The sequence below is a fragment of the Ciconia boyciana genome, chromosome 16 (assembly GCF_034638445.1).
Source record: "Ciconia boyciana chromosome 16, ASM3463844v1, whole genome shotgun sequence".
In the NCBI taxonomy this organism is placed as follows: domain Eukaryota; kingdom Metazoa; phylum Chordata; class Aves; order Ciconiiformes; family Ciconiidae; genus Ciconia; species Ciconia boyciana.
The window spans coordinates 7,922,344-7,948,388 of NC_132949.1; the positions used below are offsets into that span (position 1 = coordinate 7,922,344).

Sequence of the window (26,045 nt, forward strand, 5' to 3'; positions counted from 1 at the left end):
AGTAAACCTCATTACCATTGGCAGCATTACCTTGGCTTTTTCAGTTGCTTTACCTGTAGCAGCCAGAACTTAAATTATGCGCACCTTTTAAACCACTGGGGTTTTAGAAAACAGCAACTTCTCTGTTTTCGCTTGGTTTGGATGGTCTTGAGATGATGGGTTGAGTTTTAGGATTTCCAGAAACAGCACTGTACTCCACGAGCAGTCATTAGTAAGGGCTATCCACAGAGCAAAGTAGGGAAAACAATTTATTTAACATGCAGCAGAACAAATGCATTTGAGATGTATATACAGTTACGGCTGTTTGGTATGAAGCAGGAACCTCACTCTACAGACAAGGAACATTCATAGTTTAATTTCCAAAGCTTCTAACAACGCATTTCCACGCAGCAAGACTACGGCATCTTTCCATTTGGCTGTACAGCATGGGCAGTGTGCTGCCATTAACACTGAGAACAAAGCTGTTCTGCAGAAAGCGCTTGTGCTCTTCTGACTTCCTCAAAGTCACAGTGAGATTCACATGTCGGCATCTAAAGTAGTGAAACCTGCTTCCTCAGGACACACTACTGTGACCTAAGCACTACCCCCATGCCTACGGTGTCTAAAGTGCTGGCAAGAACATGTCTGAGGCAGAAAGAATTCTCTCCTTGTCCCCTATCCCAATCCATCAATTTAAAACTGCTTTCTTTAAGGATCCAAACAGCATACCTATCCCTCTCACCTGCCTTCTATGCCAGGGAGCTGCCAAGGCTGGGGTCTTCACGAGCTTCAGACCAGGAGTTTGCAGCAAGTTCCTTGTCCAAGCTTTGATTCCACCTTCAGGCCTTCTACAACTGCCTGGTGCCTCTGATTAGGACTTCGAACTCAGGCCTTCGAATCCGCTGAGTTTTTTACCTCTAGTGATTTCTACTTTGCAACACAGTAAAGAAAATTCAACTATAAATAACTCCAAGCTGCATTTGCAGTCATGGGTTTTACAGCCGCCATTAATTCCAGCAGCACTTTCTCCTCCGGAGTTTTCTTCCTACAACAGGCAGGGGTCTCCTCCTGCTGATTTTCTCAGCACTCAAGCTGGCTGCTCCCATTCATAGTTTGATAAGAGCTGTTGCTTGACAGCACTGCTGGAAATGCTGAGCTTAGTGTCCAAGGACCCGCCCTATCTGTGCTTTTGTCAATGGACATTAAAAAAACCTGTTAATTTAAAAGAGTCTGTCTCAAAGCTAGTTGAGGCACTGCTTGAGATTGGAAATTGAGAGGGAGAAGGAAGGGACTGCTAGAATCAAGTCTGAGTGATTTAAACGCAGTTTCTGTGAGACTGTAGCTAGAGGGGTCAGCTCTTCTGCCCCCTGTTAGCGCAGAAGACTGATGTCCAGCAAAACTGCTTTCCCCCTTGTAGAGACAATTGCACTTAGCCACTTAATACAGGGAACAAATAAAACAGGGCATTAAATGCAGCACATGCATCGTCACAGCCCAGTGGAGCCTTCTTTCCTTTTGCTGTCTGCTTGTTTCTATTTAGATGTCCTATAGCTCTACTATTTACATCTTGTTGTATTTCATTGTACTCATCTCAATAAAACACAGTATTCAACTACAATAATAATACTGCCTGCATGAGGGGATGCGAGAGGCTTCTCTCCTTACCCCTGGATTCAGTCATTGCACCTGGTTAGTGATTGTAAAGACATTTCTGCATGCCAGGTGCTGTCCTCCACCAATATTGACCGCTCCTTTCCAGCCTGGTTTATGTCCTCACTACACATTTCGTCTTTTCCCCAAATATGGAATGCAATGAAGGCAGAAAAATAACCAGTGTAACCATTTGCATACAAAACTCAGCCCCAGCTGCCCAAAATGGATACAACAGGGAGGCAGCTAGCAGTATAAAATAAATATAACAACTAAAGATACAGCAGCGTCGCACAGCACAGAGCAAGGGTCTGCTTAAATTTGCCGTTGGGAATGAAGCAGCGGAGGGGAAGGAAGGGAGCTAAGTGCCATTTCAGTGTAAAAAATAAGCATTCCCTCATGGAGCCAGCATTATTGCTCAACATGCTTAGCGGGTCCAGTCTGGCACTGAGGAGGTCAAAGTCTGAGGGAGGGCATGTGTAAGGGCTCTGCACTGAGGAAGCTCACGGTGGCATCATTACCCCACCAGCCTGTAGGTATCTCTGGACAGCAGTACAGGAACAAGCCAACTAAATCCCCTTCTGCTGACAGGTCTCCCCTCAAAATACAATTAACTTCAAGTTTAATAGAGTGGAAGATAGAACCAGATTCACCCAGAGGTCAAGATAAAAGCAGCCAGCACTGCCTGTTACCGACTGCCACTCAGTTCATGCTTGGCATAAATGTTCCAGGACCCCTTCAATGTGGGGCAAAACATTCTGGACTAAAGCTACAAGCAGAGTGGTCAGGACATGTAAACAAAGCTGAACATCACCAGTGGATAGCATGTGTGTCCCTCCCCACGTCACATTCATTCCAGTCCTGTGGGATCCTTTCCTGGTCCTGTCACAGAGTCTCTGACAGTGTCCTAAGGTCATAGATTCCCCCACTGCTCTACTGGGGGAAACTGATCCACTTCGCCAACCTCTGTGCTGGGCTGGTCTCCCAGTGTGAAGGTCAGTCTGTATCTCAGCCTCACTTTCTCCTGCAGAAAAGACAAAACCCAAGAGCAACATGAGAACAGCCCCAGTTGCTCCTGAACAAAACATTCCACTGTTACAGCTCTACAGAGAGCACAAGACTTCTGTTGCACATAGCAGGGGGAAGAGGGCCAAGGTTAAGTTCATGGAGTAGTTCAGCTAGCAAACCTGAGTCACCTACCTTACTGTTTTTATACCACAAAAGCTTAATTGCTTAGCATGGAACAGTAGGAGAGAAGCACAAATGACCTGTGATAATAGTTTGCACATACGTGGCCAGCACCCATTGCTCAGCTGCTCTCCAGTGAGCCTGAAGAATGCTGCTGGAATAGTTCAACATTGTCAAAATTAAATTCCTCATCATGGAGGAAGATAGAACAGTTCCTGCTCTGCAAAATTCCTAGTAAAACAGTAAGCAGGAGATGGAACCAGTCCTTCAATGAGGGGATCTCCATGTACCTCCCAGAGTTCTTCAACAATCTGCCAAACCCCTCTGACATTTATCCTTTTGGATCTCAAAGCTTTCAGCTGATACTTTAAGGACCCTTTTGTTGTAATTCTCAAGTGGTAACATCTAGATTTGTCAATAATTAGAAACTACTTCAGCTTTCAGCTTTATGGAGCAGGCTGCTTAAATGAGTAACTGCAAGCAAGGAAAAACAGCTACTCAGATGCACCCAGCGTGATCAGCAGAAAAGAAAATGTTAACCACGTTGTTTCACTGGTCACAGGTACATCCTCAAAGAATAATGGAACAGACATGATCTGACATTTGTCTGTTGGTTCAGGTCTGTCAGGCTATAGCCTCAACATAGCAAAAGTATTTCTACACCACCAGCTAATTTGACATCAATCTAATTATCACAGAAGCCAGGCACTTCCAGTGCACAAGGGAGTCAAACTCCTGATACAGCTCTGACTGCTACCCTTTAAAGCTGAGCCTTATATGACCGTTGCCCTTTTGCTGGGAGAAATGTACAGGTCCTTCTCATACCTTTCCTGGCTGACAAAGTCTGTTGGGGAAAAGCCTCCCTCTAGCCCTGAACTGAAGCACCAACATTATGCAGTAACCACCTCTGGAGGGCAGGTTAGGAACAAACAGCTGTATCTGCTAAAGTGTTTGGTCCAACCCCCCCGCAGAATTCAGCTTACATCAAATTTGTCTGACAAGGACAGGATAAATCCCACTGCCCCTCTCACCTTTGTAGGATTTGCCAGAAGCATGACTTGGGTGATGGCAGCAGGCGGCTGGATGGGATTGAATGGAGACAGCTCTGTGCCAGAGGGTGGTTGCAACTTCACTTTCATGGACTGCAAATGAAAAAGAAAGCGGAACCTCAGGGATTATCTCCTGTCTTGGGGACAATGAAAGATGCATGCATAGGCTGGGGAGATAACAGCACACATCCAAACTGAAAAGAATCAATCCACATGCGACGATGAGGAAACAAGAGCCAGCCCAGCCTGCGCAACACAACAGGAACAGGTAGACTGACAAGTCAGCTCAGAGTAAAAGCACTGGTCACGTGAACACCAACAGCACCTTCCTATCTGAGTGCTCTTGTGTCAGAGGTTTTAATGCGAACACCTTCACTACGGTAGGCAGATTGTAGCTGAGATTGGGCCAGTTTTCAAAACACAAAGCTGGTCATCCAAAATTATCTAGGTGCAGTAAGACGAGAATGGAACATATTGTCAGATTTAGGATGTCTGTTAGAAATTCTGATTCTAAAGATGTCAAGGGTGGCTATATCCATGTAACAGTCCTGTCATTGTGCTGAGCCACCTTCATGAACAGACACAGCTGGATTGATCTTAGATAGCAAAAAAATAGAACAATAACTACCTGCAGTTTTTGACTTATCCTATTCAGTGTTTTCTGCCTCTGACAACCACCTTTATGTTTTGGAAACAGGCAGAGCACAGCCTATAGAAAGGTAGAACCAGGCTGTCCCAAGTCCCTGAGGTCATACCCAGGCCTTCCCGAATGCACAGTTTCACGTCGCCGTGGGTCTGAGCCACGCATCCCTACCTTCGGCACAGCAGCCTGCAGCACGATGTTCTTCACAGGAAGCGGTGCCGTGTTCAGCATCGAGACCACCACAACTAGCACATCCGACCTTCCTGGCGGGCACTCCCTGGCAAAGTGCAAGAGGATCCGGAAGCCATTCTTGTCATAGGCTGTCACCGGGAGGGCACTGCCTACCGCAGAGAGAGAAGGGGAGAGGAATGCAGGTTTATGCTGTAGAAGACAATCTGTAGCAGCATTAGGCAATCTGACTGTTCGGCTGGGACATCTCATTCTTTCTCTCTACTTCATAAGCTTTGTCAAGAAGCTTTGCTTTTAAAAAAATGTTCAGAGAAAGGTGAAAAACCTGAGATACTTACTGGGTTTAATGGATTCCAAGGGAACATGGACATTGGCCAAAGAAATTTCAGGTGCTTTCATGGGACTGCCTTGCTGCTGGAATGATGCTGGCTGGAAGAGAGGACTTCCTGAGCCAGCAGCACAGCTGCTTGGGAAAGGAACTGGAGGGGCTCCAGGGGCAGTGACTGGCAGCCCTGCAGGTGCTATTAACGGGGCAGAGGCGACAGTGGTTGGCAAAGTAACCCCAGGGAACACCAAGGGTGTCACCATGCCTTGGGTGGCAGTCCTGCAAGAGAGACAGAACAAACACGGGAAATTGAGCTGGAAGTGAAGCAGGCATCTCACCACAATACCCTTGTATTAGTTTGTAAACTGAAACCCTCTGAGAAGAAAAATCCCAATCACACATTTCTACCAAACCAGAGAGTTGAAAGTCTGCCTCTGAACCTGACGCTGCAGCAAGCTTTCTAACTGCAGGGACAAAGCACAGTCCAGGACTTTTGGTTACCCTTTGGCTTCTTCAAGGAGTTGTCCCAATGCATCCATCTTATGTGACATATTGCTCCCCACAGATGAGCTGAAGTACCCAGGAGCAGCTGGAATAGTCTTAGGAGGCCCTGCAGGGGCAGCCAGTACAGCAGAGAATACAAACGGTGCTGAGTTTGGTGCTGGGATGCTGGGAGCAGTCTGAGAGGCTGTGAAAGCAGAGGGCAGCGTCACTGACGTTCCACATGTGGTCTGTGATGTGTGGTGGAGAAGAGGGTTCCCTGCAGGGTTGCAAGCAACAGTCACCATCTTCGGATTAAAGAAATCCAGGTCCAACTGGTCATTCTGAAAGAGAGGACAAGTAGATGCTCTAACTCGCTGCTACCCCCTGTTGTAGAGATGGCACTGTTACAGAGGGAGATAGATTTACCGCAAAAACAGGTGCTGGGTGGCAAGCAGCAAAGTCTGTGGCCTATGTCAGGACTACATCTGATCTGTAATTTAAGCAAAGGAAGTGCTAACATCATGGGGGACAGATGGGAAACTGAGAAAGCCAGGTTCAGGGATATCTACTCTGTTCAGACGCAGCTATCCCAGATCTTAGGGCTAAGCCAGACTTCCCCTCAGGAACAGCAGCCCCTCTGCCTATATGTGTGATCACATGTTTCTTCAAGGTGACAGAGTGTGTCCCAAGATCTCTCACAATGACAGCCCCTCCCTCCCCTTCCCCTGAGACCCTCCTTTGTACCTCAAACATGCTCCACTGGTTGTTTTCTGATGTCTCCTTCGCTGTTGTAGGGGCTGGGTCATTCAGGCCTGAAAGGAAAAATAACAAGTAGGTGACTGGATGAGAACATGAGTTAGGTGTCATCCCTTGGCAGTTATTTCAGTACCATCAAACTACTTGATTCAGCTCTCCCAGAGACCAAGAACCTGATGAAAGACTGAAATGGGCTGCAAGTCTATCATGAGGAAAAGAGACTGACAGCACCAGTAGCTGACAGTCACCCCCTGCACACAGCTCTTCTAAGCCTTCCTGATTTGCAGTGTCTTCTGCTGTTCATATCTGGGCTCCAGAGGCAGGCATTCTGCAGGCTCCTACATGCAACCGCTCTAAGGCACCTTGCTCTTTAGCACAGCCGCAAAGTCAGGGGTGAAATATGTACCAAACTGCAGCCTGCATGTCCAAGCACCTACAGAGATCAGACTGCAGTTACACTCAACTGTTATTTCACTTGTAACCTACTCTGGGAAGATCAGAGTTTTTAATACTGACTTACTGACCAGGTCTTATTCAGGTTGATGCAAGGGAGTGTCCCCTGGACTTCTCTAGAAACCAAAGGCATCTTGTGCTCCTTTTAGGCATGTTATGTGCACAACCAGCCCTCACACTCATGCTGAAGGAAGAAAGCGGTCTTTGTTAGGCATGGATTGAGTAGCCCTTTTCTGGGCCCCTCAGTGTCTTACCTAAGCACAGAAGCTCCTCATCCAGCAAGGAGAGGGAGTTGGCTGTGCTGCTCTGCTGAGCGGGTGCGGCTTCCACTTGGCTAGAGGAACTGCTCCGCAACTGTGCGAACGTCTGGGGAGGAGGCGGGAGAATGGGGATTTCTGCTGGGGCTGGGGCTACTGTAGGGGCTGGCATCAGGGTGGTGGGTGGCACTGGAGGTGGTGGGGTGCTGGTGACGTCCAATCCAGCAAGATCAATGAGGGTGTTGAGATTACTTGTGGAGTTACTCCCTGCAGCGGACAGAAGAGCACTACTAGGAAAGAAGGCAAAAGACTCAGAGCAAACCCAATGTACAGAAGAAATTATCAGAGAGATGGTTTAGATAACACAGATCCTCATTTAATCATGGCTTATGGCTCTTTATAGCAGAGAAAGCCCACATGCTTTCCACCTAACCATTTGCTGTCCACAAGCTACTTACTCAGGAAATTTCTATCTGAAAAGCAACATCTGCTCCAACCACTTCTCTTTCCCCAGTGCTTCCTGTAGCATAATTCATAGTATTTTCAAAAATCTTTTCAGCTCAGATGAGGCTTTGGGAGATCCTACAGAATTACAATAAACAAAGGCTACCAGACAGCTAGAGAGCTGAGGAAAATTCATACTGTCTGGATCTAGAATTCCCTTTGTAGTCTAACAGTGTAGTCTAACAGGAGCTGGTGGAAGGTCAGGGCTTATGTAAAGTTGATAAGGGGGATTCAGACTGGAAAGCAGAATGTCTAAACAAGAATTACTGTCCTTGGGAGTAAAGCACATCCTGGAGAAATATGTAAGCTAATTAAGATGTTTTGGGAACCATCTGAAACAACTAGTAGAAGTGTGATAAGAAGCACCCTCACGTGAACTATCCTCATTATAATACTAAAAGTCACACCCCTTGAGCTGGAGACCCCAGCCCAAGCAGAGACCCCTCACCTTTGAGTGTGCGCAGAATATTAAAGTAGCACCGTAGCTTTAAGTTGAAATAAGAGAAATGTAGACCAATAGAAAACTGGTTTGTGTAATTACTTATGCATATGCATAACTAGACTGTATAAATGCAGTACCTGTATGGCTGAACTTTGTGCTAGCTTTGTGGAGCTACCACCTAGTACCCATCTCTGCGCAGACATGAAACAAAATACCTCTGCCCTGTGTGTATATTGGCGTCTCACACAGCAGGTAAACAACCTCACACTTGTGGGATAATACCTTCATATTTAGGACAGTCTTGTCCTGATAAGATGCCGTCAGGCAGCATTATGCATTCCTCTACTGCTCTCCATGCAGAAATGTGTAAGTGACTCCCAAATGGTAATTCTGCCACACACATGTCCAGAGCTTTCAATGGTGAAACTGAAGTGTAAAGTTGGCAACTGGCCTAAATTCACAAATGGAATTGCTGGCAAAGGCAGGACCCCTGGCCTGGCTCCCACTCTCCTGCTACTGTCCTTTTGATAAAATCGTTCTCTTCTTACATGTCACCATTAAAAAAAAGGACAAACGTGGAGCGGAAAATGTATGAGAACTTCCAGCCACACAAACTGTTCAGATGCAGGTTTGCTACTGATATTATCAAAGGTTTCAATAATATGGAATGAGCAATGGAAAATGCAAAGCTGCAGCACTGTTGCTCATGTCCAGCATTGTCTATCCACTGCTTAGGAGCTGTCTTGTCCCCCTCTGAATCACAAACTGTTGGCCACAAGAACCACTGATAGCCTACTTCACCACAATTAATAGGAAACCCTGTCCAAAAGACTTAGAATTGCAGGATTCAAAATTAAACAGTTGGCTTCCCAGGAACTCACCTTCCACTACAGACATCACAGGGAGATCCACTTCACCATTGATCACTTGCCCCTCTATTATTTTTTTATAGGAATTTATCACACGGGATAAATTATCACTGGCCTGCAGAATATCCCCTACATGCAAGAGAGACAAAAAGGACCTCCAAGACTTTAGTAACTCCGCTCCCACTAATGCTGAGAGTACTCAATTATCAACTAAATAATCAGCAAGAAAAAACATAATTATTTGGCTATGAGCTCCATTACTCTCTGTCTTTGCCATGCTTCTCTAAGCAATAACCTGACCTTTCTAGGTCCATGCACATTACAGTAACAATGAAAAAATGAGTCCAAGGCTTTGTTCCCCACAGCAACTCCCTTCTCCCTCCAAAGCAGCAGCTATCCCCCATTATCGCCCCCAGCCTCCTAACCACCAACTCTACTGTCAAGTCCTTGCCTGAATTTAAATGATAAGCATAAAGAGGCAAGGATCTTGTCTTTTATCTGCTTGCTCAAAGCGAAGTGCATTCACAGTGAAGAGGCGTCTTTACAGCAGCCTTTCCCTTGCTGAACCCTTGCACAGTCACAGGTCACAAAAGCAATTAAAAAAGGAGAAGTATAGCTTTGTTTACCCAAACTGCTGTCATTATCCTCTGTCTCACTGGCCAGCTTGAATAATGTTCGTCTTTTGGTTTCACACCTTTCATAGAGCTCCTAGGAAGATACATTAGGACAAAGGGTTTCATCAGCCAAAAGCCACTGTCAGCAATACCAGTCAGCACAGAATGACTCCCCAGGCATGCACTGGAAAGCCCAGAATAGAGCACAGCACAGTCTCCCTGTACTGAACGTGCCTGTACTGAACGTGTGGCTGGACAACCAAGATCCTCGTCCCTGCCCTATTAACAGAGCTGTGAAGCATTACATTAGCCTGGGAGTCTAAACACAACCTGCATTTTCAACACAACATCTCTCAGTCCTCCCTCACATCAGCACTTATGGCCAGCTCTAGCCCAAGAGATGTTTGTTCCTTGTATTACAGTAGTCCCTAAAAGCCCGAGGAAGAGCAGAATTGTGCTGCAACAATTATGCTTCAATTGTGCTGCAACCACTACTCAGAGAGTCTGCAACCACACAGAAGAAAGGTGGCAAGAAAGAAATGTTTCACAGAAACAAACCAGTTTCTTAAGCTTCTTAACGTCGTTTCAGGAGCTTGTTGTTAAAAATGAGCAGTTTTAACTTTTAAAATTAGATAAGGTGCAACTCTTCAAGGCCCTGGGCCTATCCCACCACCCCTGGTGGCTGTTTTGATTTTTACCTTCTTGATGTTCTCCCAACCTTATAACACTAACTAAAACTCTTCCTTTGAAGGGGAGGAAATATTTTCTGCCCCATTCAGCCTTTCGTTTATCAGTGCTGTAAGGGACAGTTATGATCTGCAATCAGTGTGTCCTAACAGGAGCAAGAACTACAAACTGCAGCTTCTTGATTCACCCTGCTGCATCTTTGGAGAACAGCTGTATCTCACTTCGAGCATGTACAAAACCAAGCTATTACCCACTGAGTCCTTTGGTGAAAGGCATTAAAAACATGGTTATTTTCTTTCCTACCATTTCCAACACCTGCTCTTGTTTCTCACCATTGCTCTCTGTTTTACTGCACTGTTTGTAATTCTCTGCAAAACTCAAGTCTGTAAGAAGAAAGGACTGAATCCAGGATTTCTGGGAAGAAGAAGCAGCTCAGACCCACCTTCATGAGCTCCCTATCGGCCTCTGATGAGTCCTCTTTGCTGTAATGAACCAACATCTCATTCAGCAGCTTCACGTTGTTATTTACTTCCTCCAGCGTGTGCATGCGTTTTGTCACTTTTTGAATTCGAGCCTCATCCTTCAGGGTGTAAAACACAGACATAAAAAATTAGTTTCTCTGTAAAGGTCCATGGTATCAGAACAGTGGATATTATCTGTAAATCATGTCAAGTAATGTCTATTTAAGGTTAAGCTAGAAAAATAAAAAACAAAACAAAAAAAACGCTCCATTCATGTGAAGCTTTGCTTATTTTATTATCTTTTCACCACCATTCTGAAATGATAGAAACCCCCGTATTTTCAAAAAGTCTCATTAAATAGACTTTAATGTATAATTATACCACCAAAAATAGGAAAGTTCCCAAAAGTTCCTTTCTGACCTTTTCAGAAGACTTTTTTTTTTTTTGGTCACTTGATGCCATTTTACGAAAAAGATGTGTTTGAAGTAAAACATTTACTAGGAACAACAAGCACTCTCTGGTAGAAAATGTCCACCCATCTCTGATTTGAGATTCCAGCTAAAGATGTAGGAAAGTCTGCCCTGGGGACAAGAGAAGCTTGAATGGAAACACTTCAGTAACCTATACATCCTCTTCAGTCTAGAAGCTATCCTTTTTTTTTTGCCAGAATCACAGTGAGTCATTTCCTGGACTCCAGAGTTTCTAATGACTGCCATGGGTGGATACATCACAGCTCTACAAACAGGAAGATGTTTCCATGAAGCCTGCTTGTGAGAAGACCCAGTCCAATGACTCAGTCCTCAGTATCCAGGGGTGGTACTGCAATGCTCCCACCAAACCCTGACGTGAAATACCATCTTGAGTGACGAGAATGTTGTTAATTACAACAAGGGTCATTCAATCCTTGCCCTGTCCTCCACCAGAGACACCAACTGTAGACATTTTTGTGATATAAACATCTCCCACTTGCAAGCTAGAGTCAAAATTAGAACACATTCATATCATGCAGAGCCCTACTAAGTCATCAGATGGCACCCCCTTTATGCCGGTAACCACGGGGACTAGATGCAAGTTAGCACTGTTAGAGGTTTTAAAAAATAATAAAAGGCTGGATGTCGCTGATGGTCAGTCTCATTCAGTCCCCACGATTTAACTAAGGAATGTACTAATACAATGCTCCCAGAGCCTGAAAAACCCAGGTTCTGCCATTCACATGATCCTAAAGCTCTCCACCATTTTGAAGTCAAATTGCTTAAAACCTGGAAAGCAGACTGCTGACTGGGACCAATCCTACAGGAATTTCTTACCTCTTTTACCATAGATTTTATAAGCTTGTTGGCCTCTTGTAAATCATCTGGGTTTTTGCTTTTCAGCAGTTTGGCTAGAAGCTGTAAGATGAGAAGAGGATATTAAGGAAACAAAGACCCTTTGGCAAAGGGAAGCAGTGAAAGGAATCTAAGTGAACAATTCAGGGGAAAAGAGATATAGCTCACTACTACAAAGCTTACACTGCTTTCACAGTTATGGTGACTTCAGCAGGAGTCATTTATGATTTATTATTTTATGTGAGTTGCTGCATTCTTGCTTCTATACAGGACATCTACTGTGAAATCTCAGAGACTTCTGACACCAGATTACTATTCCTCCCATACATCATGTTTGGTCCTGTGTGTGAAACATTCTCTGCCTTTTAGTACTACAGCAGGGTGGCACTTTAACCAGGAATAACCTCCTAATGGTAACACAGACAAAGCCTTAACCAGAACTTCAGGTTAGGTAGGTGGACAAAGCAATGAGTTCTGTGAAAGTACAAACCACCACCCCAAAAATAAAAGCTGAATTAGTATACTTTACTTCCTTATTCTAAATGTGCATTGAGTAATCACTTTTCATTAGTGATTACGATACAAGTCTTCACTGTACCTTGGATTTCTCCTCATCATCAAACACAGGGTTTTTGGGACGAGGCGGTGGAGAAGGAATCAGGGTTCTGTCTGCAGGAATCACAGGATCAAACATAACGATCCCTGAAAGCAGAACGGGAACCCACATGGGTTTGCACATGCAGTCACACCAGGCAGTGCACCCACTTATTCACAGGCTGCTATCAAAGCAAACATGCAGCCAATCTGTCCATTGATACTAGCACACTGTTCTAATGAACAATATAGGATCAAAATCACTGAGCATGCTAGCTGGAAAAATAAATAAAGTTTTCTTTAATAAAGGCCAAACCCCAGCAACTGTGTTGCCATGTCCATACTGCTCCTCTAGTAGCTCAGTATGATCAATAGCTCTCCACTATTTGTCTTTCCTCCTTTCACATTAGCTGTGGAACCACGAAGTGAAGTCCCAGACAACCCAGCTTTGTGCAAACTCAAGGGCATGACATTTGTTAGTATAAATGAGCTGAGCAGGAAAGCAGACAGCAATGCAAAATGGGGTGATGAGCAGACTCCTAACCACAAGTGGGGAAAGAGCCAAGCTTCCTGCTTGTTCCATTGTCAAATCCCTAGATTTGTGCTCTACCTCAAGAGCTTTCCTGGAACCGATTTTTCTTATGTTGAAGCCACATGCTTCTCAGCTGAGCTTTTTTCACTGTGCCTACACAATAAATTTGTATCAGTTGAACTAAAGGTACAATTGTAAAGCAATCTAGTTAAAAGAATACAAAAGGCTACATGGAGGCTCTTATTTCACTTTAAATTAGACTTGTTCAAATAATTTAATAACTAGTTCCAGAAAAACTCAAAAAAGGCCCTGTAAACCAAAACAGAAGTATTTGCAAGGTGTTTAACTAATCTAGTTAAAAAAGCCAACCCAACCCAGCCCAAGGCATTTAAATATAATGAGCAGGTTTTCAGGGAATTTCTCCCTTGTTCTATCTCCCCTCAGAGCTTGCCTTGACCCCATGTAATTAGAAGCTGTATATTTTGTGACACTCCTGCTTAAAGCATAGGCTGGAGAGAATGCATGAATGAGCAGCTGACTTCCTACCTTGTCGCTTCAGCATGTAGTAGGCATCCTTGATTTTGGATTCTTCTGGCAATGCCACTGTCCAGCTATACAGCAATTCAATGACTTTGGTCTTCACCTTCTCTGAGACTCGGTCTCCCAGGTACTAAGAGTGGAAAAAAGATGTAAATTCTCCACATTCTTAATTGCTTTTTAAAAATAAAGCCCAAGCCCAGAGAATGGAAGTTCAGTGATTTACATTAAAAGGTGTATAATCCAAGTTCCAAGACAATCTAAGATACATCTTATTAAGAGGAAAAAATGCTCCTCTAATATATTTGAAATAACAGTGAAGAGAAGCTTTCTGATTATCTTCAGCAAAAGAAAAAGCAGCTATTCTGCTGGTTTCAGGATTTTTCTATTTAAAAATTACAGCAAAACAGATAACCACCCCCTCCCCTGTCTTACAGGAAAGAATGTGGGAATGCTTTGCTGCATCAATCATGCCATGGGGTGCCTCCCTCTATTTTTCACCATGTTACACTGATCATGGATGTTGAGGGACTTAGCCAGGCACTCTTTACACAGCAAAACTGGCAACAAAGTGAGGAGTAGAACTCTATGATGTGTTGCCAAGTCTCTTGTTTTAACCTCTGCATCACATCTCTCTTCTGCTGACGCTGGAGTTTTGTTTGTTTTTTAGAAAAACACAGCCCAAGCTTTAGAAGCCTTTGAGTTACATGAAGGATTAGAACAGTACAGAGACTATATATTGATAGTAAATAAGTACAACTTACTGAGAAAAATAGTAAGCAGAGCATTAAAAAAAACCCCAAACAACAAAAAAAAACCAACAACCCCAAAACCTTAGCTAACAAGTGCTCTTGAAGATAGGCTAAATCAATGCAATGAGCCAGACAGAGCACTGCAAACATTTTGGATGTTGCCTGTAGCTTACAGAGGCCAAACAAAAAGTAAATACAGCCATAAGGCTCAGGGACTAACCTTTGGAGACACAACTTTTATTAACTCGTTTAAAAAGCGAAACTTCCCTACTTCATTATGAAATCTTCTCCCACAATTCTTCATACAAGCTTCCAGCACCTGCATTCAAGCAACAAAAACAGGGGCTGAAATGAACACCAAAACCCTACAATAACAGCATAGTTGTGTTCTGCTTATAGGGGAACTGAAGGACCCATGTCAGTGAGACACGTATTCCTGCTCTGCGATACAGGCATGAATCTCCCGTCTTTAGGGGTGACACATCAAGACAGGCTGGTCTCCCACCCTCAGCTATGTATGTCCGGGTCAGTTATCTCACCATTAAGTCTCATAACAATGAGCACAAATCCTACCTGAAGATAACAAATGAAAGCAGCTGAAACTAAACCAGAGTTATTCCTGACTGCTCTATTGCTAATGAGCAATCTGGACACTTCAGTTACTGTACTCCCTCTCACTGTCCACTCCCTTCCAGCAGAGGGGAATCGGGGCATTCAGCCCAGAACTAGCCCCAGCTAACCCCACTGACACACCCTGTGCCCCCCTTATACTCCGCACAGATGACGTAAAATGATATATAACTGAATTTGAGAGGAGGGGTAAAGACTACCTACTGTCAAGGCTTGGACTGCCTCCCATTCCTGTGGTGACTGGATTTTATGAGCCAGGAGTCTCACAGCTATCTGTGGCCTGAAACAAAGCAGATCACCATTACAAACAAAGCAGGGGAACACACTAAAGGATTTTCAGACTTTCACAAATTCTGCTGTTTAAAAGAGATGTCTTTCACATAACTAAAAGGAAATGCCATTTAGTACTTTTTATCTTTCCATCAGTGTACAAAGGCTAACAAGAAATGCTCAGGGCATCTTTGTAAGCCTGGGTGTTTGCACATATGAAAGGAAGCGAGGGCTGGTAGTCTGAGCCAGCAATTCCAGATTCCTCCTTGGGAGGGGCCAAACAACTCCCAGTACAGGCCCCAGCCCAGGAAATCACTTCATTTCTCTTGCATTAATTTCCTTTTTCCAGAAGAAAACACATCTTCCTTAGCTCACAGGAATGCTGTGACCCAGGAGGTTTCCTCAGTTAAACCTTGTAAAGGTTTTAGAGATGTGAAGCCCATCAGGCACTAAAGAGTTATAACCCCATTTTACAGACTGGCAAACAGAATAACTTTGGCTAGATGAGAACCCTGCAGCGGCAGAAGCTGACATTAGAGGCAGATTCAGAATTCCCATTTTCCTAGTGCTTAGTCTGTGTATAAGCCATGCTGCCTTTCACAGAAGAGAAACCACACTTCACAGCATCTTATTTCTTTTGCAGACAGATCTTCCTTGCGATATCAGTATATATCAAAGAAAACACGAAAGTTGATGATCAAATGATATATTTTAAACTGTGAATGTTAATTTATGAAGTCTAGAGCGGTTTGGGACACCCACCCTTCAAGTTCTTTGTTGATCTGGTCACAGAATCCGATGATGTATTCCCAGTCTTCTTGCCTGTTAGATGGGTTAGTGGCTTTATCTTTGGTAAGGGAAAAAGAACATATTACCAATCAAGCAAAAGAAACAGTATAAAGGGTCATGCATTTCCTAGAGAAAAGCATTTGTCATCCATAGCCAACTACAAAAAAGGAGAAAGAAGTTCACACATTGTATGTCTGTTCAGAGAAAAGGGTGTGTCCAAGTTGAGACATCCAAATATCCAGCAAGAATCACTGCTTTCTAAAAAACCAGGTGCCAAATCTCAAGTACTTAGAAACATGCTATTTCCATACTCTAAATGAGAGTACAAGATAAAATATTTGAGCTCACACAGTTTCCGTCTGCCTGAAATGCTATATCTTTCTATTTGGCTGTAACATTAAACTCCTTAAAGGCTAAACCCTCACACTTTCTACATAGGAGATTATTTTTTTATTCCCTGGAAGTTTTGTAGAAGTAAGAGCTGGAACATCAGATGTTTAATATAAGTCATTTAGCATTAACACTTGTTTTTAGAGTGCAAGCTGATTTGTTGGATGCCTTAGCAGTTCTCCTGGGAATTATGAAATGAAATTTATTATTATACTTTCAGTTGTTCTTGCAAGTAATAAACACCACAGCCTGTACCTGATCAGGAATTCAAATCCTATGTGCTCAAACTGAGAGACCAATGCTCTACTGACTGGGCTATTTCAGGCTCCTGAAGGATCCTCCCTCGGGTACCAGGACCTCGCTTATTGTACTGACTGCAGAATAGTGAGGCTATCAGCATCTTTTTTTGTTATGAATGCATCTTCTCCATGCATTCTACTTTACTCTGATGGAGCACTGAATTTACAGTAGACAAGATTCCTGCTTTAACCTAATTTTCCAGCCAAGGTGACTGGACATGATAATTTTTCTTTCTTGTAAGGGAAGAAACAACACACTGTACCTATATATCTAAGGGCTGTCATTTAAGAAGGCTTCCTCAAAATTTTAATACAATGGAAATAGATAGAGAAAAGAAAATATTGCTTAGCCAGATAGTATAGAGCAGGGAAAGAAGGACAGGAAAAAAAACAGCACACATCCCTGTACTTTCATCACAGGGGGAAGCATAACAAAATAAACACATGCTACTTTACAAAGTGCCATTTTTTTCTCATCATTAAAACATATCCTTTTACCTTTCCACAGGCAGTTAAAAACAGCTGTCAAATATCTACCCTGAAATCTCGCTTCCACAGTGCACCTTAGTCCTCCTACTGTGGCACTCCTAGAAGGTTTGCTCGTATTTTCCTCCTCATGAAAGGATAGTTTTAAAGCAATTTTGTAAATTGTTTCATGGACTGCACCTGCAGAGGTGCATCTCTGTGCCCACTGCTGACATTCATGGGACCCTAGATAAGCAAAAGGCGGCAGCCAGGGAGGACTAACTGTAAGATCACATCTTGTTGCACTAGCTAAGCTACCAAGCTATTTTTTGAACTCAAGATTCGAGGTAGGCTTAGGTTAAAACGCAGCTGCTGCAGAGCCAAGCAACTGTTCAAAACATATGCGGCACTTAAACCTTATTACCACACTCAAAACTGCTGAACACCCTGGAAGCATCATGAAACCACGGACTTACAACAATCTAAAGTCTTTTCATGCAAGTCAAATGGTATTGTGCATGGTTCCAGTGCTCCAAAGCACCTCTGCTGCTCTGCAGGCCTAGGTGAAAGAAATATGGTTCTTGGCTGGAGTTAATGGAATTTATTTAATAAATACAGGAAGAGCACAAACAAGTAAAGACACTCAACTAAAATGAACTCTTTGTTGGTTGCACATCCTGAAATTAGGAAAGAGATCTGGTACAAACAGGAAAATGTAACCAGCATTTCCATGTTCCAAATGCTAATTTTAAAGCTGTTCTGAACACCTCCAAAGATTTCTTGGAATGACACTGGATTATTTCACACTCTCAGATTGGGTTCAGATTCATCGAATTTTTTGCACCAAAAGCTCTCACATAAAGATAGTAAAGTCTCAGAAGGAGAGAGACATTACTGAAGGGAAGTTATGATTCACATGAAGAAACTCCCTATTTCTAACATTCATAAAATCTCCATGTGAAAGCCCAGTTCATAAAAGTTAATAAGCTTGACCAGAAGTCCTGCCCTGGCTCTGGAGATTGACATGTTTGTATGACAGAACGCACCGGTGTGTATGGATAGCTAAACTGATTTGGATACCAATCCCAGTACAGCCACATAAACACAGCATCCCAGGTGAACTAAATTACCTTGCTTAATCTTTTCAGGACATTCCTACATGAAGTTGCATCATGTCTATGAAGGCATAACCTAAAATCCTCTATATTTATGTACAACACTTAAAATGTGGGCAGGGAGCTCCTCTGCACTGCCTTATAAATATGCTTCAGCCCTTACATGAAAGGATTTGTTCCAGGAAGAAAAGTTTGGTGCTCTGGAATATCAAATCGTTGGCTCCTCTGTTGAAACTGCCAACAAAGGCCCATTTGGTACCGGTTATAAAGTTTGCTTTCAGAGACGCCTGTCTACCACATCCCATCCTGAAAATCCCATTTCACATTTGGCAACCAAGTGAATCTGACTTAGCAACCTGGGAACAAAAGTCTCAGCACTACCCCAGTCCTGCCACCATTGCTGCCTTAACTTTCAGAGACATATAAAGTTGCTTCATGCTTGACCTAAGTGTCAGAGCCATTCAGCCCTCAGTTGCTCTGCTAAACCCTGAAAGGCTAATGAGTAAACGTTCAGATGCATCATTAGATATGAAACAAAGGTGCTTATTTTCTCTATAGAGACACGAGGATCGCAGAGAACCACAGAACATTAAGTGACTGGTAATGAATGCTCATATTTTCCTGGGTTTACTTCTGTACTGAAATGAGACAAAAGCCATCCCAACAAAGGGTTTCCCCAGGTCAAGCTTAGCATATGAATTGGGAATCCCCAGCCCAAGCATGTCGAGTCTAACAGTCGATTCTGTTTGTATCCCCAGGAGGAGGAGGAGAATGTTGACCCATGACAATACAAGGAAAAAAGAAATGAAGACAACCATAATATTTTATCCATCTGCATCTATTACATAGCTGGACATTGCCTAAGCCTGACACGAGTGTGATACAATAAGCTTCCTTTTGGATGCAGTAGAAAAGGCAGCACTAAAGTCAAAGGATCCAGCTGTGTTTGTACAACTGACATTATTTTCTAACCTCCTCTTCTATTTCAGCTAAGTGCAGAAGAAGAGCCTGCCGGCAAGGAGAGAATAGAAAGGATCACCTTCTCTCATCCCAGCTGCCTGAAATGAGGCAGGAGACATGAAGATGCTAGATCATCACTGGCTGAAGTGCAGATCTTGCTGCAGTATTAGGACACAAGGATGATACTTCATGGGTCTATGACTCCACCTGATGACAGAGACAGGGCAGCATGGAAAGCTGCATACCACCCGTACAGAAAAAAAATCACTGGCAATAAGAAATGTTCCATCTTCCCATGACTGGGGAGTTGGCTGTGCCACTAAGCAATTCTGGCCCTTCTCTTTAGTAAGGGCACAGCAGGTGCACACCCTCAAGGTTAGCATTAGACATGGCACAGCTTTGTGATGGCTGCAAGAAAAAAAAAACTCAGGAGGCCTGGTAAAAGCACTCAGATGCACCAGCCTTTGCACTCCGCCTTCCTGGTCTGCACAACTCCACTGGTAATTTACGGAGACTAAATGCTCTGTGCTCCCCTACAATGGGAGGAGCGATATAATCACACCAGCACAAATCACTGTAGCAGTGACCTGGCATAAATGCATCCTCTTAAATGAGAGAGCAACACTCAAGCCTTGAAAAATGTGAACACCTCTGCAATCAGGCGCACTGCAATATTTCTTACAGTGAGTAAGGCCTTTGCAACACTACCCTTTAGCATATGTTCTCTGATGCAGAATATCCTACTGCTTGGCCAAGGATAGATAACTTCTCTCTTAACTTCCACAATTAAAAAATAACCCCACAAAACAAGCAGTCAGGAAGCTTTCCAGGCTATACAACCTAAAATATCCTTCCTACTAGAGATATTTTCACACACAAACTGAACTTGGTGAGTCAGTTCTCCTCAGAGAAAGATTAAAAGGAAGGGATGTGGGTGTTTCTTCATGTGTCTCACTGGCTACAACAAAAGATATTGACAAACTGTGGGAGTTCAGAGGAGGAGCAAAAATGGTAAGGGGACAGAAGGGATTGATCTAAAATGAGAAGTAAGAGCTGAAAACATCATTTAGCCAGTAATTCCTATAACAGATGACGATATAATGTATGTGTTTGAATTTTATATAAAAATACCGACACAGAACAAGATTAAATAAATCTTGTTTATGGAAGGATAGTTCCAAAAGGGTAACAGGTTTTGTACTCCAAGGTATTTAAGGTAATGACCATCTTCTGCTGTTTGCCTAGTGCCCGACTGCTTAGGAACTTCACTCCCTGCTGTAATCAAACAAATAACTATTAAAAAAAAAGAAGAAAATCTAGGCAACAAGCTAGTGATGTGCAGGATAGCCTCCCAGGGACAGCAGCAGGAGCCCCCGTGTGTGAAATATATGAAAAACAATTACTGTTATGACTGATTCATTCAAGAATCACCTCCCAATTCGCCGGCGCTGGATCTGTACAGCCAACAGCCCAAAAGCCAGCCGACTCACGGGCAGCACGGACAGACACACAATGAGGAAATACTCAGCAAGGGCTGTGGATGAACAAGCCATGGGGTTTTTTATTCCCCTGTCTCTAACATTTAAGATTGTGTGATAAAAAATACCTTATCTCGACAAAGGATTTTTAAATATTCCAGTCTGTGTAGGATGGACATCCATAACTCCTACCCTGAAATTGCAGCTAGGCATAAAGCAGAATTTGTCTGCTTGAAAGTCATGGTTGTATAATACATTAATACAATTTATTTGGGAAATCCCTACAGTTCTCACTCTCAGAAACAGCACTAAGGCTGTACGCTTAGCTAATCAAAATCCAGGCAAAGGAATAAGAAACAGCAGGGACAGACATGTACTATGAGCCTTTATGGTCAAAAAAAAAAAGCAACAGTCTTGCAGGTGCTGAGAAAAGTGAGCTACAAACCTGTCCATTCCTCACACCTCCCAACAAGCAAATTAATTAACAGACCCAAACCGCTGCTGTGCCCCTACAACCACAGTTCTGCATCTCTCCTTCATTGATGGTGTCGCGCCGAGGGCGCCGGACACCAGAGCGGGCGCGTCAGCGGCAGTGCCCACCGGGACGGGGAGGCCTCAGCCCTTTCCCCCGGGAAGGCGCATCCCCGCGCAGGCGGAGGCCTCTGCTCCGGGGGACCATCCTCAGGGTGCTCACACCCTCCCAGCTTCTCCTGGACGGCACCGCCACGGCCACGGCCACGGCCACGGCCACAGCCACAGCCACGGCCACGGCCAGCTCAGGGGCCCCCGCCTCGCTGAGGGGGGCGGCGGGGAAGGGCGGGAGGAGGGCTGCCGTGAGGCGATGGGAAGGGGCCAGGTGGAGGGGCCGGGGCTGAGGGGGCCTGAGGGGGGCCCAGGCCGAAGGGAGCGAGGCTGGGAGGCTGAGAGGCCCCGGGGCTGAGGGGAGCGGTGCTGGGGGCCGCGGGGTACTCACTCAGCCACGACTCCAGGCTCTCCCCTTCCGCCTCCGCCATGTTGCCGGCCCGGCCCGAGGCCCCGCCCCGGCCGCGCGAGAGCCGAGCGGGGAGGGGGGGCGGGGCCGGCCCGAGGACCGCCCCCTCACCGGGCCTGGCTCCGCCCCTCCTGCCCCGCCCGTGGAAGGAAGATGGCGGCGCCCAGCGCGGCGGGGCTGGCCCGGAGGCTGCGGGCCTGGCTGCCCCGGTAAGCGGGGCTGGGGGAGCGGGCGGGCGGGCGCTGCGGGCGCTTCACCCGGAAACCCACGGACGAGTGGTGGGGCGTTCCCCGGGCCGGGCCGGGCCGCACAGGGGTTGGCTGTTTCCTGGGCTCGCGCGTGACGCCGCCGTGGTCTCGCGTGGACGTCTGTGCAACAAGCGCCGAGGGCTGCCCACGGGGCTCGGGGAACGCGGCCTCTGCGCGTGGGGCCCGTCACGGGTGCGTGTGCTGACCCGCTGTGCCGGAGGGGCGAAGGGGGCTGGGTGCCCCCCTTGCTTCTCCCCAAAACACGCCGAAGTGCCACCTCCTGCACTGAAAATAAAGAGAATTCCAGTTTAGGATACTCGTCCCACTCCCACGAGCGCAGAATAACATTTATTCAAGCCACCCGCAGCCTGGGACCCGGCGGCACCAGGCCTGTGGGCCCTTCGGCCCTGGGGAGGCTCGTCCGTGGGTACAGGCAGGGTCTGCAGGAAGGCGAGCTCAGCGCTGCGGGCCCGGAGCGCCTCAAGCTGCGGCCTGGGACTCCCCTTCGGAGCCGTCCCTTTGGCGTGGGGATCGCCTGATAGTTTTGCAGCAAAACTGTGGGCCTGGTTGTTGATTTGTGGCTCTGGCTCTGCTGCAGTAGAGAAGCAGCGACGGAGGGGAAGGCAGAGATGCCTCTCAAGTCCTCCTGTCCTTCTGAGATGCGTTCACATCTGTCCCCATCCCCTCTGTGACATATTGTGTGCATCAGTTCACAACTCTCCTTGTCTTGTTCTTTGCAGGCTGACGCAGGTGAGATGGAGTCGCTACAACCCCAGTTTCTTAGAGCCAGAAGTGAACAAGGAATTGTATCAGAAACCTTGGGAGGAGCTGTCTGAGGAGGAAAAGGAAAAACTGGAGCTTAAGGCTGTTCAACCCATAAAAGCTGCTCCTCCCACTGTCTCCAGCTCTGTGTTCAGCGACCCTATGATCAGGTCCGAGAAAGCATTGTCTCCTCCTCTGTTACAGCCAGGTCTCATGGAGCCAAAATGCTTGGGAGCTGTGCTGTTCTCCTCAGCCTTCACTTGCTGTGCTGCACGTTGCCTTCTGTAACAGCACAATCCCTTTATTCGGGTTAATCTTTTCCCACAAAGCCAGTCCATTGACTGACAGTGATTACAGATAATTACAGCAGATCTAGCAGCACCTAGACTTAACTATGGGAACAACACAAGGCGGGGGCTTACTTCTGTGGGTGATAAAATCAGAATTTAAATCAGATTGCATCTGGCTTTGTGTTTACAGTAAATTCACCAATATGATGATGAAGGATGGCAATAAAGTGCTGGCCAGAAGCCTCATGGCTCAGGTGAGAACTCATGTTTCTTCTCACTATTATGTTAAAACAATACCAAATGGAAGGCTGGGACGTCAAGCCCACTGGAATTAGGAATTACCAGAACTCAGGTCATCTCTGTGGCCCTAACGCATTTCCTTCTGCACACACAATACTCCCACCATTATTTACCTGATCAGATGTACATTTTGTACAAGCCCCAACGTCATTCAGTTCACAGACCAGGTGGTGGTAGCTTAATGGAGAATGTTCTCCTTCCACTCTCTTGGACCTTATGTAGAATCATAGAATCATTTCAGTTGGAAAAGATCCTTAAGATCATCAAGTCCAACTGTTAACCTAACACTAGCAAGTGCACCACTAAACCATAAACTCAGAATATACACTTAAAAGCATAATTTTCTCAAAAGATCTTCCTTCCAGCTGTCTTTCATGCCTTATCTTCTGTATAACTTGCCAATGAAGTCCTACAAATGTGTCGCCTATATGACACAGCTTTGACCCCTGCTCTGACATACAGTAACTGGTATTAGCTGGTGGTCCCAGCTGGTGGCACCCATCTGGGGTCCCAGCTGGTGGTCCCATTCAAGGGTTCCAGCCCTTGAAAAAGGGACACATGTTGCCCAAATGTTCCCCAAGTAACTGCTGATTCCTTGTGACAGAAAAACAGGCAGGCTCTGGGCTCTTGAGTCCAGGCTTTGGAGGGGAGGATGCTTAGTGCACACAGACCTGTATTCCTGTCTCCACTTTGTCCCTGCCCTCCCCTGGCTTCTGGCCCAGGTCTGTGCTGCTCAGCCTCCTTGCCCCAAATGCAATATGTAATAAAGAGACTGAAGAGCTGGAAAAGGGTGAAGTAAAACTTAAGAGAATCCCTGACTGGCCTGTTTCCCACAGGGCTAGAAAACCAGCTTCAGGTTCAAGTGAAAATAGGATGCTTGTAAAAGTGATGTAACTTCATGGAGTGGGATAATCCATCTGCTCTGCATGTCTCCTTTCTTGTCTTTGTCCCAAGACTCTAGAGGCCGTTAAGAGGAAGCAGCTGGAGAAGTACCACAAAGCTCCAGAAGATGAGAAGGAGACAATTGAATGCAACCCTTATGTCATTTTCCACCAGGCTCTGAAAAACTGCCAGCCCATCATTGGGCTCAGCAGCATCACAAAAGGAGGCAAAACCTACCAGGTGAAAGGGGGGGAGGGCTGGGAGCACATCTGGTTGTGAGAGAATTAGCTAGGGAAGCAGATGAATTGGTTTCCACCCCTTCAGCTCAAGCTTTCCTCTCCTTGGAAAGAGAGCCACTTTGCAATCTGGATTAAAACAGCATCTAAGAAACTGTCCCCAAGATCAGGTCCCCAGCCTGTGAGCATGGTAATTCCCCTGTCAGCAGCAGTCTCTGCTTCTCTGACTAGGTAAGAACAGGAGTACGCAGCAAATGTCCAAGGAGACAGAGATCAGTGACAGGCAGCAAAAGAATTGGCAGTCCCGGGACTACCAGTCCCATCCTCTCTGCTGCTTCACGTTGCTTGGGTAGAGACCCCAAAGCCCTGGGAAGGGTCAGCATAGCAGAAAAAGTCAACTAGATACAGTGCGATATTTGAAATGTGAGCAGAACCTGTCTCTAAATATGGGCTCTGCAAGACTCGAGACCTGATGGAGAAATGAGATGTGGAGGCACGTCTCTGTCATTCAGCGTGGGGGAGTGGTGACCATCTCCCACTTCTGCTAGCACAAACCAGCCTGGATCCAGCTCCCAAATAGGCCAGAAGTCCTTACAAAGGCCAGTGTCTGCTGGCAGTACCCAAGGCTGATCAGAATTTCCATTTTGGTAGCAACGGCCAGTTTCTATGGACAGAGGAGGTGAATTGGCACAGATCAGCTGTTGGGAGCTGGTCTTACTGCAGAGAGCAGCATGCTGCCACTGGAGTCACAGCACAGTGTAAATCCGCATGTGTCCAGCTGGACCTGTATGACCACTGGAGAAGACCAGGTTACTGCACCCTCGCAGTGCGATAACTGTTATGGTTTAAACCTTTCCCAGGTCCCGGTCCCTCTGAAGGACAATCGGAAGCGCTTCCTGGCCATGAAGTGGTTAATCACCGAGTGCAGGGAGAACAAGAACCGTCGGATGCTGATGCCCGAGAAGCTCTCCCAGGAGCTGCTCCAGGCCTTCAACAATGAAGGGCCCATCATCAAGAAAAAGCACGTGCTGCACAAGATGGCAGAGGCCAACCGGGCTTATGCCCACTTCCGCTGGTGGTAGGGACTTTCTGTGCATGGGACACGATGCCACCACCCCCACAGCCTGGAGAGCAGAGCCTCAGGGCCGCCTGCCTGGGAGAAACTGGGGAGAAGAGGGAAAAGTGGAAGATCCCTTCCAGACAGCTTCTGAACTAAGCCAGGGACAGCCGATCCCCGCAAAGTTCATTTTGTTTGTGCTTGTTTGGATGGGGGAAGGGGGAATCTGAAAGAGTTACCGACCCCTGCACAGATGCTCTAGTTATTTCATAATCACTTTCCTGTGAAGAGAAGCCTTACATGTTTTTCTCAGAGCAATGCTGTACAAAATAATCTTCCACTTACCTGTTTCCTGGGGAGTTTTAAGTCTCTCTGCTCCTGTAATCAGCAATGTTTTTGGCTGCACAGCTAAGAGCAGAGTTGGATTTTTTTCCATACCATAACCAGCCTTAGCGTGATTGGTACAAAAGGCAATAAAAGGCCCTTTTTCATTTTTGGTTCTGGTCATCAGCAACATTGTCTGCACAGATTTTATGGGAATGTTAACATAAAAAATAAAACCAGTTTTATGGGGAAGGTTTCTCGATTCCAAAC

The 26,045-nt window shown here is 45.6% G+C and overlaps 2 protein-coding genes across 6 annotated transcripts; one reads left to right on the forward strand and one right to left on the reverse strand.

Moving 5' to 3' along the window:
• Window positions 1-234: 234 nt before the first annotated feature.
• On the reverse strand, window positions 235-21,881 carry GGA3 (golgi associated, gamma adaptin ear containing, ARF binding protein 3). 5 transcript variants are annotated; one of them, XM_072880982.1, is made up of 17 exons: window positions 21,659-21,881; window positions 15,952-16,036; window positions 15,124-15,199; window positions 14,510-14,608; window positions 13,547-13,670; window positions 12,473-12,543; window positions 11,857-11,937; window positions 10,531-10,668; window positions 9,414-9,495; window positions 8,800-8,916; window positions 6,970-7,239; window positions 6,251-6,318; window positions 5,525-5,847; window positions 5,037-5,302; window positions 4,681-4,850; window positions 3,849-3,959; window positions 235-2,653 (listed from the first exon to the last, which is right to left on the reverse strand). In XM_072880982.1, exons 1-17 carry the CDS (start codon window positions 21,696-21,698, stop codon window positions 2,543-2,545), a joined length of 2,232 nt encoding a protein of 743 aa, XP_072737083.1. In that variant the 5' UTR covers window positions 21,699-21,881; the 3' UTR covers window positions 235-2,542. The 5 variants fall into 5 exon arrangements, with proteins under 5 accessions (XP_072737083.1, XP_072737082.1, XP_072737086.1 ...); XM_072880981.1 differs by having other exon boundaries at window positions 12,473-12,576; window positions 21,659-21,875; XM_072880985.1 differs by having other exon boundaries at window positions 12,473-12,576; window positions 15,952-16,011; window positions 21,659-21,712.
• On the forward strand, window positions 21,778-26,038 carry MRPS7 (mitochondrial ribosomal protein S7). The gene is made up of 5 exons (XM_072880986.1): window positions 21,778-21,885; window positions 22,665-22,856; window positions 23,167-23,230; window positions 24,231-24,398; window positions 25,255-26,038. The coding sequence occupies exons 1-5, from the start codon at window positions 21,830-21,832 to the stop codon at window positions 25,474-25,476; spliced, it is 702 nt and encodes a 233-aa protein (XP_072737087.1). The 5' UTR covers window positions 21,778-21,829; the 3' UTR covers window positions 25,477-26,038.
• Window positions 26,039-26,045: the final 7 nt, after the last annotated feature.

Coding starts and splice junctions, on each gene's coding strand:
- GGA3 (XM_072880981.1), bottom strand. CDS start 21,698: ATGGCGGAGGCGGAAGGGGAGAGCCTGGAGTCGTGGCTGA. Junction 9,496..10,530: donor CCGATAGGGAGCTCATGAAG/GTGGGTCTGAGC, acceptor GTATCTTCCTAG/GAGCTCTATGAAAGGTGTGA. Junction 5,303..5,524: donor CTCCTTGAAGAAGCCAAAGG/GTAACCAAAAGT, acceptor TCTCTCTTGCAG/GACTGCCACCCAAGGCATGG.
- MRPS7 (XM_072880986.1), top strand. CDS start 21,830: ATGGCGGCGCCCAGCGCGGCGGGGCTGGCCCGGAGGCTGCGGGCCTGG. Junction 21,886..22,664: donor CTGCGGGCCTGGCTGCCCCG/GTAAGCGGGGCT, acceptor TGTTCTTTGCAG/GCTGACGCAGGTGAGATGGA. Junction 22,857..23,166: donor TTCAGCGACCCTATGATCAG/GTCCGAGAAAGC, acceptor TTGTGTTTACAG/TAAATTCACCAATATGATGA.